The 11,994-nt window shown below is 41.2% G+C and overlaps 1 protein-coding gene across 3 annotated transcripts; it reads right to left on the bottom strand.

The window, feature by feature from the left end:
- Nucleotides 1-8,003: 8,003 nt before the first annotated feature.
- Nucleotides 8,004-11,629, bottom strand: LOC125511143 (receptor kinase-like protein Xa21). Of its 3 annotated transcripts, XM_048676439.1 has the most exons (3): nt 11,504-11,628; nt 8,657-8,940; nt 8,004-8,565 (listed from the first exon to the last, which is right to left on the bottom strand). In XM_048676439.1, the coding sequence occupies exons 2-3, from the start codon at nt 8,901-8,903 to the stop codon at nt 8,198-8,200; spliced, it is 615 nt and encodes a 204-aa protein (XP_048532396.1). In that variant the 5' UTR covers nt 8,904-8,940; nt 11,504-11,628; the 3' UTR covers nt 8,004-8,197. The 3 variants fall into 3 exon arrangements, with proteins under 3 accessions (XP_048532396.1, XP_048532395.1, XP_048532394.1); XM_048676438.1 differs by lacking the exon at nt 11,504-11,628 and having other exon boundaries at nt 8,657-10,184; XM_048676437.1 differs by lacking the exon at nt 8,004-8,565 and having other exon boundaries at nt 8,899-11,395; nt 11,504-11,629.
- Nucleotides 11,630-11,994: the final 365 nt, after the last annotated feature.

Genomic DNA, 11,994 nt, shown 5'->3' with positions numbered 1-11,994 from the left:
TTGTTCATCCACCATGAGTTTGAGGGGGGGTGTTAGAGTTATAATATAAGTCATGTACCCCTTTGTATTTATCCCGTTGTATAAGGGGTTTCCTGCATATGTTCCACACCTGTACGTGTATATATATCGGCCTATGGCCTCATGGGAATACAAGTTGCATATTCCTAACAGAAACAACGTCAATCTGGTTTGTTTCTGGTACAACAACCATGAGTTCTACATAGCGTTGGAAATGTTTTCTGTTGTATGATCATCATATCATAATAATGAATTGTAACTATCAGTTTGCTACTTCAGTCTAATGGCATTCTCTGTCAAAAACAACTGGCGTGTCCTGTTGAAATCCAAGATGTTTATTTATTTTTATTAGCTAAGCTGTGTTTGACCCATGTTTTTGTTTTTCCATCTGAGTTGGTTCACCATTTTGCTGAAGGCATGTACCATGCCTAAGCAAATATTCAGGAGTTGAACATGGTATCATAACAAGCTTCTTCAAAACATTGTCTCTTAAAAAGTTTCATGGTTATCTTGGCTTAGTACGTACAGCAGGCCTGATTGTTTCAGATCAATTGAATTTCCCCTGGACTGTCTGAACTACTGAGCGCTTGCAGGTTTCTTGAATTGAAAGGATCTTGTTGGCAGTAAAGGTTAGGGCCTTGGTTGGGTTAGTCTACAGATCATGTTACACAAAGACTTCTTGCCTATTTTTGTTTACTGAAAATGAACCGATCTCTGCACATAAAAAAGGTAGGTAGTTCAAATTATGGAAGCAGAAGAACAAAACACAGAAAAGTGTTCCGTCGCCGGAACTTGAACCCGGGTCTCTCGGTTAGAAAAGTGTTCCTAACCACCTAGACTACGACGGATTGTGCTATTAGACGTAAAATTTATTTTCTTATTTCTTGTTTCATTCTGACGAGCTAATGCACATTCAGTGTCGACTCGAGCCAGCAAGAACATGTGCTATACCCGTTACTTTTAACTGACCGATTGACGTGATGTGAGAAAAAAGAGGACCAATTGACACGATCAAAAGAAAAAGGTGTAGAGCTGGGCAATTTGTCTTGATGTTGCTCAACACTGCCACCAAAGGGAGGTCCTCAACTTTTGAGACTTGAAATTTGGTTGCATTTTTTGTTGATAGCTTACCAAGCTGATCACTTGGTAGAAATAGGATAAAAATTACTATATCCGTCCTTGTTCACTAGTCGCCTCATATTTTTGGTCACTTTTTTTTACCATGATTTTAATAATTAATAGAATATAAGTTATACGTAGCAAAAATAATATCATTAGAAACTACATTCAAATGCGAATCCAACAATATATTTTTTGGTGACATACATTAACATTTCGCTAGTCAAATATATGATCAAAATTTGATCTAAAATACGATGGTAGACTAATAAACCCATATGGAGCGAAAAGTGGCTGCAGAGGCCGAGCTCCATTAAGCTCTATATACATTTCTCAGCCAAAATACTTTTTCCATAACTCAAAAAAAATCTGAAAAAAATGTTTTCATGTAGACATATACTTGAAGTATGCGTGTACAAATTTTCATAAACATATGTATTCATATGTGATGTATACAAAAAAGACAAATACACAGATTGAAATAGGCTTTTTCTTTGTTGTATTTGTATCAGATATTTGTCTTTTTTGTGTAGCATGCAAATGATCAAATTAGTTACTAAAATTTTATATATACTTAAAGAATATGCATATGTATTTGTACAAAAAAATTGGCATTTTTTGAAACTTTTAAATATATTTTGATTTTTTTTTTTTTCAAAACGAGCTCTATGGAGCCCGGTCTTTGCAACGCCACACTCCATATGGAGGTACTATGCAATCAAACAGTCCCACCAAAGTCTTCGTCAGAGGCAACACTAAGAGCACAACAAGTACCCTCAACAACATGGACACCGCACGCGGTGGATAAGGAAAATTTCGAGATGTAGCATGTGGTTCTAAGCCTTCCAATGCCATATTTTGCCACATATTTTTTTGCTAAGTTTGTCTAAGCTTATGTTAATAAAATGGAAACTACAAGTTGAGCCTTAGTGTGGCAAAAAATATCTTCAACTTAGTCACAAGCCAAAAAAACCTCATAGTTTTCTGGACGTCAACAATGTGGACCGATTGCCCACCTAGTGATTGCCCATGCCACTCACCTTCTACCTCGACTTTGCCGCCTGTGCCAAAGCCTCTATGCTACCATCTCCACAAGCACATCGGCGACCTCCTCCTTGGCCACCTAATTTTCTTATTTAATCTCTACTATCAAAGGGAAATTTGTTGGCTTTGCTTCCATCGCTTCCACCTCTCTCATGTAGATATGCCCCTTCCCATCGATTTTATTTTAAACCATGTGATAACCCCCTTTATTTATTTTTCCAAAACTGACCCACACCTCCTTATTTTTGTGAACAAACCTTTGCAAAGCAATCAACACAATCAAATAAATCGCCAATAGCAAGAAATTCTTGCAAGCAAACAATAAAATCAACTCACATAGTTGTACGTACACAATCTCAATCACGTCAGATCATTAGGGCTGGAATTCGAGCCGAGTCGAGCCAGCTCAGCTCGACTCGCTAGAGCTCGTTTCGTTACCGAGCTAGCTTGACTCGGCTCGTTACTATAACGAGCTTAAACCCAAGATTGGCTCGACTCGTATAACTCACGAGCTGGCTCGTTTAGCTTGTTAAGCTCGTTAAAAATATGAACATAAAACCTTCAAAATGGTAAAATTGATTATGTATATATTAAACATATATATCACTAAACAATTGTAATTTCCTTGTAACGCATGAGTCTCCTAGGCGGATGGGCCTTCAACGGTTGGGCCTTGTGTTGTGCGCCTGGAACGTAGGGTGCTGAGTGGCTTATCTTTTTTTGTATTGGGAGTGGCTGATCTTTTGTACCGAGCAGCGCCGGTCCTGGAGTTTCGGAGGCCCCGGGGCGAACTCAAATGAATTGGCCCAGCGAAGACATTGGAGGAAAATTTTGATTCCATATATTGATAAAAATCATGAAAATCTATAATAAAATCATTGATAGCACCCTTCTGCAATCCAATGAACTCATCTGTTCGTTTCCTCTTTCTTCTTTTTTGGGAACCAGATAAATGTTTTTTGGGCAACATGTTTGCAAGAAAAGGAACAAAGGGACCTGAAGGTTGCTGTTCAAATCAGTGAGAATCTATGTTCTTCGGCTATCCAAATCTAATCATCAAGGAAACTAGAAGTCGAAGAGCAAGTCGGCAACACATGAACTCCACTCCAAATCTCCAACGCCGCTATACTGTTGTAAAAGGAAGAATATTATTAATCACTAGCTAGATTAAGATTGAGGGCAAAGAAAAGAGAAATTTCTCTAGATACTTACCTTTCTTTCCTGCAAGCATCCGGCGGTGGCCCGATCTGTGAGGCGAACGAGAAAACGAACCCGCGTGGAGACATGAGGAATCGCCGCCTCGCTCCTGTGCGCGCGTACCTTCTTGAGGCCTCTTGGCAATTGGGCTTCTGTTAGAAGTTGGATGATGGGCTTCTCAGCCTACAAAATTTTTCTTTTTCATTTTCATTTTACGAATTCATCAGGGCCTATATCATCTACTATACACACATTGCAGCACAGGTCGGGGCCCCTAGTTTGGCTGGGCCCTGGGCCGTCGCCCCTGCTGCCCTGGTCCAGGGCCGGCCCTGGTACCGAGCCTAACGAGTTACACAAGTACTCGTGAGATTGGCTCGTTTAACTTGGTCTATAAACGATCTTAAACTAAAACTTGGCTCGACTCGTTATTCTTCGAGTTCGAGTCGATTCGAGCCGAGTCACGAGCTACTCGTTTAGCTCGCGAGCTTCGAGCTTTTTTTCCAGCCCTACAGATCATATATGTCCTTACATTTGCCTACAGATTCTCTCCTCGTAGCATATCTCAGTCTCAATCCAATCAAAATCATCCTATGTTGAACTACTAGAATAAAGTTGCCCCCTTTGCATCGCACGGGTATTTAGCTAGAAAGTTTTAAATGTATTGAAAATCACAAGCCAATCAACCTCGTAGTTTTTCGGACATCAAAGATGTGGACCTATCGCCCAACTGGTGACTGCCCATGCCGCTCACCTTCAACCTCGACTTCGCCGCCTTTGCCAAAGCCTCTACGCTCGCTACCCTCTCTGCACTGCGCATCAGCGACCTCCTCCTTGGCCACCGGATTTTATTATTTAATAATATTTAAATGTATTGTTAAAATAAACGGTTTAACAATTGAGATATTTTGTATATGAAAAATAAAATGTTATGTACCTAGAAATAAATGTTCATATATTAAAAGTAATATTTGTATCATATTTTTTAACCTTGTACGAAAAATTCAGATTAAAAAAAATCATGCATTTGAAAATAGTTGTTCATGTGTGTTAGAATATATGTTTCTTCAGAGGATTTGCAAGCTCTTTTTGGTGTTTTCTTCTGGTGGCGGTGATTTGCTACACAGATCATGACTATCGACGTCTTCTGGTCTACATTGACGACTTCCTGGTTGTTGCTTCTACAAGCTTCCGGGTTTAAACAAGTTCGCTCCATCAGAGAAGGTCTAGAGCTGGCAATAAGCTTTGCTCACGCCATGCCACACCAACGGATGCATGGGTATTAATAATTCGACACTCCTAAGAATTTGGATGTATTGTAAGGGTGTATGGAAAGACATGTGATACTAAATAAATGGCCTTAGGCCTTTTCCACACAAAAAAATTAGAAGTGGTTATGTATTTTCCCCATACACAAAACAAAACAAGCAGAAAAAAAGGAACTAAAAAGCATCAGCAAAAATGTGAAAATGAATCGGAAGATGGTCCCGATCTTATTGGGCCCGGCCACCCACTTTGGAGTTGGGACAAAGGCGTAACTCTCATTATTTGTCGATGTGAGCGGCAAATAGGATTCCCAGGGAAAATTGGATGATGCATATCTGATGCTCAAGCCATCAAAATGTCAACAAAACGCGTGTGGACACCCCATTTTGGGTTTCGGTTTATTTCTTTGTTTCTTGCATTTTTGTCTATTTTTCACCCTTTTCTCGATTTATGTTTATGGTTTTTCTTTTTACACTTCATTTTTTTCCATGAATGTATGAAATTCGCGCGTGTGTTAATAACTTTTTTAAATACAATTATTATAACCTTTAACCGAAATGCTTCTTTCTACCCTCACAAAATAATGCTTCTTTCAAAAGTACTTTTTATAAAAATCGGGGAAGTAAACGGGGCGTTCCATGGCCGGGCCATACAAGGTCCTTCAGTCATTTCCTCGACTAATAAAACAGGAGGTCTCAAAAAATGGGAAGATGTAACACAATATATGGTTGATTGTTTGAGTTGGGCCTTTTGCTGAAACCAAAGCTCGGTTTCTACTCGCCCTTGTTGATGTTTTCTTATCTAGGGTGGTGGCGATTTGCTTCACAGATCGCGGCCGTGGGCATCTCCTGGTCTGCATCGATGATTTCCTTTCGTTTTTTTTTTTGGTGAATCAGTGGTGAATTCTAGGGCTTATACGCCCAAGGGTAGGATTGGACCAGGCCGCTGAAGACCCAGAGGCTGAGGCGATCGCGAGTCGCGACCTGAGACCTCAGTCGACGTCGAAGACGCACGCTCCCGCTCCGGCGGTCTTCAGCCGACTCAACCACCGCGATCTTCTGCCTCCCGAGCAATACAAGTGCCGCGTTGGCGATGCTCCGATCCGCCACTGGGCTCGCGCTCCGGCGGCCGGCACTGGCCCGTCGGTTGATCCGGCAGCAGCGGAGGCAGCTACACCACCCGGGTACGTACGTACGTAGGCATCTCTGCTTGTCGACGGGTAATTTGCGTATTCGTATGTCTGGGAGGGATTGTAAGCCTGCAGTAGTATTTCCCTACCTTGGCTCGAGGCTCGACTAGTTGTGATTTTCAGCTTCCTTTTGATTGTAGTAACTTTTAAAAAAAAATGATTGTAGTAACTTATTCAGCTACTCCGATTTATAGAGGATGATGTCCTCCGATGGTACGGATTATGGATCCTGGACGGCTGATAACATCAAGAGAGCAATAGAATCTTTTTACGAAAACTGGTACTGCATACATCATCCTTATTTGATGATTTTGCCATTTTCAACCTCTTCTCGTTGCTCATTTCTTCATAATTATTCCCAAACAAACTGTTCATAAATTCATTTATTTTCTGAATTATTGCTGAGATTTGCAACATATCTGATCTGCTGATGGTGGCTTTATTACAGGAGAGGGCCTGAGCTGCTGTTTGGCTGCATCGCCCTTACCATGATGGTCACATACAAGTACAACGTGACAGGGAAGGGAATAATGGGATACAGATTCGACGAGGCGAGGAAGGAGCGGGAGGCCAGGGAGCGGCGGGAGGAGGCGAGGAAGAACAATATTGATATTTCTCTCTGCTGATCTCTTTGCACACACACCCAAACATATGGGTATATGGCAGTTATTATCTTGGGAACATCAGGAAGAAGGCCACACTCTGTCAGAACTGCTTTTCATAAGGCTTGACAGCCCTTTTAGCTTCTGTGTGTACTTTCTATTTTATTTATTTATTTACTGCGGTCAGCATGCTTGTAGCACATCATTTCCAACATAACCAGCATCGCATAAAACACTTTCAGACTCCAACTCGTTGCTGTCATTGTGTCGAGCATTTTCAGACATATAGCATTGCATCAAGCATTTTCAGACCATTCATGTCAAGTCATTGCATAGCAAGCAGCGCAATAAGCTACTACCTCCGTTCCAAAATACTTGTCTGAAACCATTTGCATAACCAGCTGCCATATCTTCTCACCCAATCCCTCTCCTCCTGCCGCTTTTGTTTTCCAATCTCGGTTAAGATGGGTTTGAAATTCAATTACCTACTCCTACTCCTCGTGTTCAATCACCTCCATGACCATTCCCTACTCCTCTTGTTCAATCACCTCCATGAGACCATGACACTCGATCCCCAATGGGGCACTAGCTCGCAGTCGCTAGAACCGCGTCAAGAAGACCACAAGTGCTCAACACACTACTGATAATATCCTCCTCTCGTTCCATACCAAAGCACATGCACATTGCAAGTCTAATATATATAAGCCAGATTTGACTTAAAAGACGATGACCATTTAGAGCTCATAGTAGGATCACCACATGATAATGTCATCAAGAGGCAGAGTTTCCAGTTCCTTACAGGGTCAGAATAAATTACGCACATGCAGTCTCACATAAGCATCACCGAAGGAAGTTCTGAGTTTTATCCAAGGTCAGCTCCAGGAGAGAGATAATTTTATGTGGAAGAAATGAGCAAGCAAACAGTCAATATAGCTCTATCCTTTGCACGCTTTGCCTCATGAACTAGGTGATGCCCCATCACACACGCAAATTAATGCCTCGACATATGAACAAGTTTTCATGTCGAACACTTGCTTTTGGTAAACATTTTTATTACTAAACTTTTAAATTGTTGAGTATGTTACTTTTACATACATTGTTGCTTGGTATCTACCCGTATATGGCGTACATGCGAGCACCGGGACGTTTTTGTCCTGGGTCTGCCCCTGCAGATGCTGTTGGCCTTCCCTGAGGACGATGACGACTTCCACATGTACAATGCCAATGAGGCATATGATGAAACGAAGGAAAGGTAAAAAATTGGTTTTCGTTTGTCTAATTTGTACAATACGCAATCATAATTTTACATGAAAATTTGTATTGTTCATTACTTTTGTAATTATAATAATATAGTCAACAATCATACATGAAGATGATGAACGAGGTGGTAGGTATAGATGATATGTCTTTGTTCACTCTGTTTAAGGATGGCGATGATTTTGCTTCCAAAACAAAGATGTTAAAAATACGACATGCAAGAACACGAAGAAGATCAAATCAACACAGTGTGGACACAAGAAATTTAGCGTGGAAAACCCCTCCAATGAGAAGGGAAAAAACCACGGGCTCCAGCCAACGAATTTCACTATATCGGGATAGGTTACAAACGTTAGAGATTTACAACGATTGGCTGATGTAGTAACAAAACACAAGGTTTGAAATTCGTAAATCCGTTCCTAACATATAGGCTGTGCAACAAGCGCCAATCTTACAAAAATGTACTTGTTAAGATAGCTAATGCTACATAAGCAACGAAAGTGCTACTTCAGTTCTCTATGATATATGCATCTCTGATACCATGTAGCTTGGCAGCCACCTCTTGCATGTTGATGCGAATACCCGGAGATGTCTTGGTGCAGCAAAGACCAATGTTTAGCATACATAGCAGAGAGCATACACCTTTTCCATTCAAACCAATTGGAGTATCATGACAAAGCTCCAACTCTTGTATCAGTTGAGGATCGATAATCTCAATTACTCTATCAGGTAAACTGATCTCTGTAAACTTCACAATACTCAGTCCATCCTTAAACATGTCATCAGTTGGCCTTCTCCCAAGGAATATCTCGAGGAGGACAACACCAAAGCTGTAAACATCTGCGGCGGTTGAAACTTGACCACCACTTGCATATTCTACAAATGGAATGGATAAAAAGAGGAGTTAATTTCTCTTTCACTCGTTAAGACAAATGTAGATCAACACAAGATATAATAAGGCTGTTACCTGGAGCAGCGTATCCGATCGTCCCCATTAGTCCAACCGAAGAAGAGTTTGGGTTACCAAGAGATAACACCGTGGAACCAACTTTGAATCTTGCCAAGCCAAAGTCTCCAACATGAACTGTCATATTGTCATCCAAAAGAATGTTGCTAGGCTTCAGATCACAATGAACCATTGTTCCTTGATTGTTATGGTGTAGGTACTCCATTGCATCTGCTACATCCACCATAATGCTCATCCTTTGAGTCATTGTAAGAAGGTTCAACTTTGAAGATCCTTCAGAGTCTCTAGTTGAATATAGTAGTTTATGTTAGTCTCCTCGTGGCATGAACTCATACACTAGGGCCTTGAAATCAATACCATTAGAATAAATACTTGAGCATGCAGTTCGAATTGGGACCAGATTACGGTGCCGAAGATTTTTCAATGCATTACATTCCGCAAAAAAGCTCTTTTGTGCTCCTCTTGTCTCGAGGTTGAAGACTTTTACTGCAACCTCATTTTCTTCTTCAAATAGTTTTCCTTGGTATACAGAACTATACCTCCCGTTGCCAATTAAGTTGGATGTTGAAAATTCTTGTGTTGCTCTCGCTAGATCATTGAAAGGAACTTTGGGAAATGTTGTAGAAAATGAAGGCAAAGATATAGATTCTCTCTTGTGTTTTCCTCTCCAGAGAATTAAGCCAAATATGACAATAGCAAGTGACACCGTACTGGCTGTTAGTATAACTCCTTCGAGCACTAAATATTTCTTGTGTCTAGTTGAACTTGAAGGCATAATAGAACATGCTGGCATGTGTAACTCCAGTGCCCCACCACAAAGACCCTTGTTTCCATCAATCCACACAACAGTAGCATTACGGAAGATACCTTTTGTTGGAACCTCACCTTTAAGATTGTTGAATGACAAATCTATTTTCTCAAGATATTGTAGGTTGCCAAGAGTTATTGGTATTGGCCCAGTTAAGTTATTGGTGGAACAGTTCAAAACTTTGAGGCTGGTTATGTGGCCTAATGAAGTGGGAATGCTTCCAATAAAAATATTTGAGTCTAATTCAATGTATTCTAAACTTTCACAATCACCCAGACTGTTTGGAATATCTCCGGATAGCTTGTTTGATGAAGACGCAAAATTTATGAGTTGTTTAGCATTCCCAATGCTTGTAGGAAGTTGTCCGTGGAGGTTATTGAAAGATACATTAATTATATTTATTGCTGGTATTTTGAAGATCTCCATTGGAATCTTACCATCAAGATTGTTGCTGGAAATGTCCAAATATTGAAGCATTGGAAAGTTTCCAAAACTTGGTGGTATATGGCCAGTTAACTGGTTCGAGAATATAGTGAGCAATCCCAATTGAGACAAGTTGGACAAGGATGATGGAATGATCCCTGTAAAGAAGTTTGTGTTCAAACGAACTTGTTCCAAAGGTTTGAGAATTCCAATCCACTCAGGAAGCACACCTGTAAAATGATTCCCCTCCAATGCTAAAACAAACAGGTTGCGATGGTTTTCTATGCCGGGAGGAAAACCTCCCTATAGTTGATTTTCATTCAAGTATAGACGTTGGATTTGACTCGAAAGGTTGCCTAATGAACTTGGTACCTGCCCTGATAGACGATTCCAACCCATCCCGAACACTTGTAGCTCCGTACAGTTGCCTAAGCTGTCCAAAAACTCCCAATCTTCCCTGCTATGTGCTTGGAGTTGATTTCTTTCAAGATTCAAATGTGCGAGGTTGGTAAGTTTGCCAATCTTGGGCACCGATCCGGTGAAGTGGTTTCGGCTCAAATCAATGAAGATTAGATTGGAAGCATTAGCAAGTGAACTAGGAATGTGCCCTCGAAACAAGTTGGCTCCCAATTGAAGTATCTGGAGATTGGGAAGTGAGGAACATAAATTTGGTGGTACCTCCCCACTTAGACCATTGAGAGCAAGGGAAAGGCCGACAAGTGTAGAAAGATTCAAGATGGCTTGGGGAAACCTACCTGTGAGCTGATTGATACCAACATACAGGGTCTGCAAGCTGGACAAGTCTGCAAACTCACTTGGGATATTTCCCTTGAAGTGATTATATGCAAAGGAAATCACTTTTAGTGTTGTGATATTGGCAAGAGAAGCTGGGATGGTGCCAGTGAGGTTATTAGCTGGAAGTTTTAACAGCTGAAGGCGAGGAGGCAAATCAGCAGGAAATTGGCCAACTAGATTGTTAAATGAAAAACGCAGATCCTTGAGCTTCGAGCAGTTTGCAAAACTCGGTATCCTACCTTGCAGTGTGTTATTTTCCAAGTGCAAGGTTTGGAGGCGGCGCAAGTGACCAAGGGAGGGTGGAATCTCCCCGGTAAGTGAGTTTTCCGTCAGGGCTAGAGAGTGCAAGAATGAAAGGTTCCCAAGTGTAGGAGAGATGTGTCCTACTCCTACCAAACCTCGGCTTGTAAGGTTTAGAGAAGTGACACGATGTGGTAGAGTCTTCTTTGTCCTGCACAAGACACCTTCCCAGTTGCAGAAGTGTGTGCTATCATTCCAGGACATGAAGACTTGCTGCGGATCGAGACTGATTGCATTTTTGAATCCCAGCAGTGATAGTCGATCTGTCTCGTTTCCATGCAAGGAGGAGGAGCTGCAGATGGCGGCATGTGCAGTGCAAGCCACCAACACCAAGAGAAGCAACTGTCGGGTCTTAGCAGTAACCTTCATAGCTGGGCAGCTAGTGGTACGTGCGCTGGTCGAATTAGATCGATCTTCAGTATGTAATATATGCGAAAGGAGAAATTTTTAGATGGTTAATAAATGACATAATATATGCTAGCAGATATTCATGAATTCATGGATTGTTCTGGGTGAATCACCTGGGGGATTTCCTTTTCTTTCCTGGCAGGAATAAGAGCTACGCCTTCGGCTGCAGGGCAGAGACGAGACCAACAAAGCATATACGTATATGTTTACAAGTTTGGAGTATGGAGTGTTTGATTCTTCCCGTTCACCATTGTTCTTAATTTATAGGCGCGTCACTGGTATTCTACTTACCACACGCTTGCTCGGAGATACTTTCTGCTGCTGACTGGTCTCCATTCCTCTCAAATATTAGATCGCTACTGCTGACCACTGCTGTCATGGGTCTTGGGTCATGAAAGACGAGGAATATTTACAGACCACACTATTTACACGCTAGAAGGACTCAGTAGCTATGGGTCTTGGGTCCTCGTCGTATACTGCACAAGTGTTCTCATCACTCTACATCAAGTAGATTCCTAAAGAAATCCACATCAAGTACTGCATACCTTTCAAAGATGTCGGCAAGAATTATTGTGGAAAGAAAGAAATGTGTTTTATAATTTAT

The sequence above is a fragment of the Triticum urartu genome, chromosome 5 (assembly GCF_003073215.2).
Source record: "Triticum urartu cultivar G1812 chromosome 5, Tu2.1, whole genome shotgun sequence".
NCBI classification, from domain to species: domain Eukaryota; kingdom Viridiplantae; phylum Streptophyta; class Magnoliopsida; order Poales; family Poaceae; genus Triticum; species Triticum urartu.
Note: the sequence above shows the minus strand (reverse complement) of the source record. Positions and strands in the feature narration are given on the sequence as shown.

Bases quoted from the DNA above. Each gene is read 5' to 3' on its own strand.
- LOC125511143 (XM_048676437.1), bottom strand. From the start codon at position 11,351: ATGAAGGTTACTGCTAAGACCCGACAGTTGCTTCTCTTGGTGTTGGTG.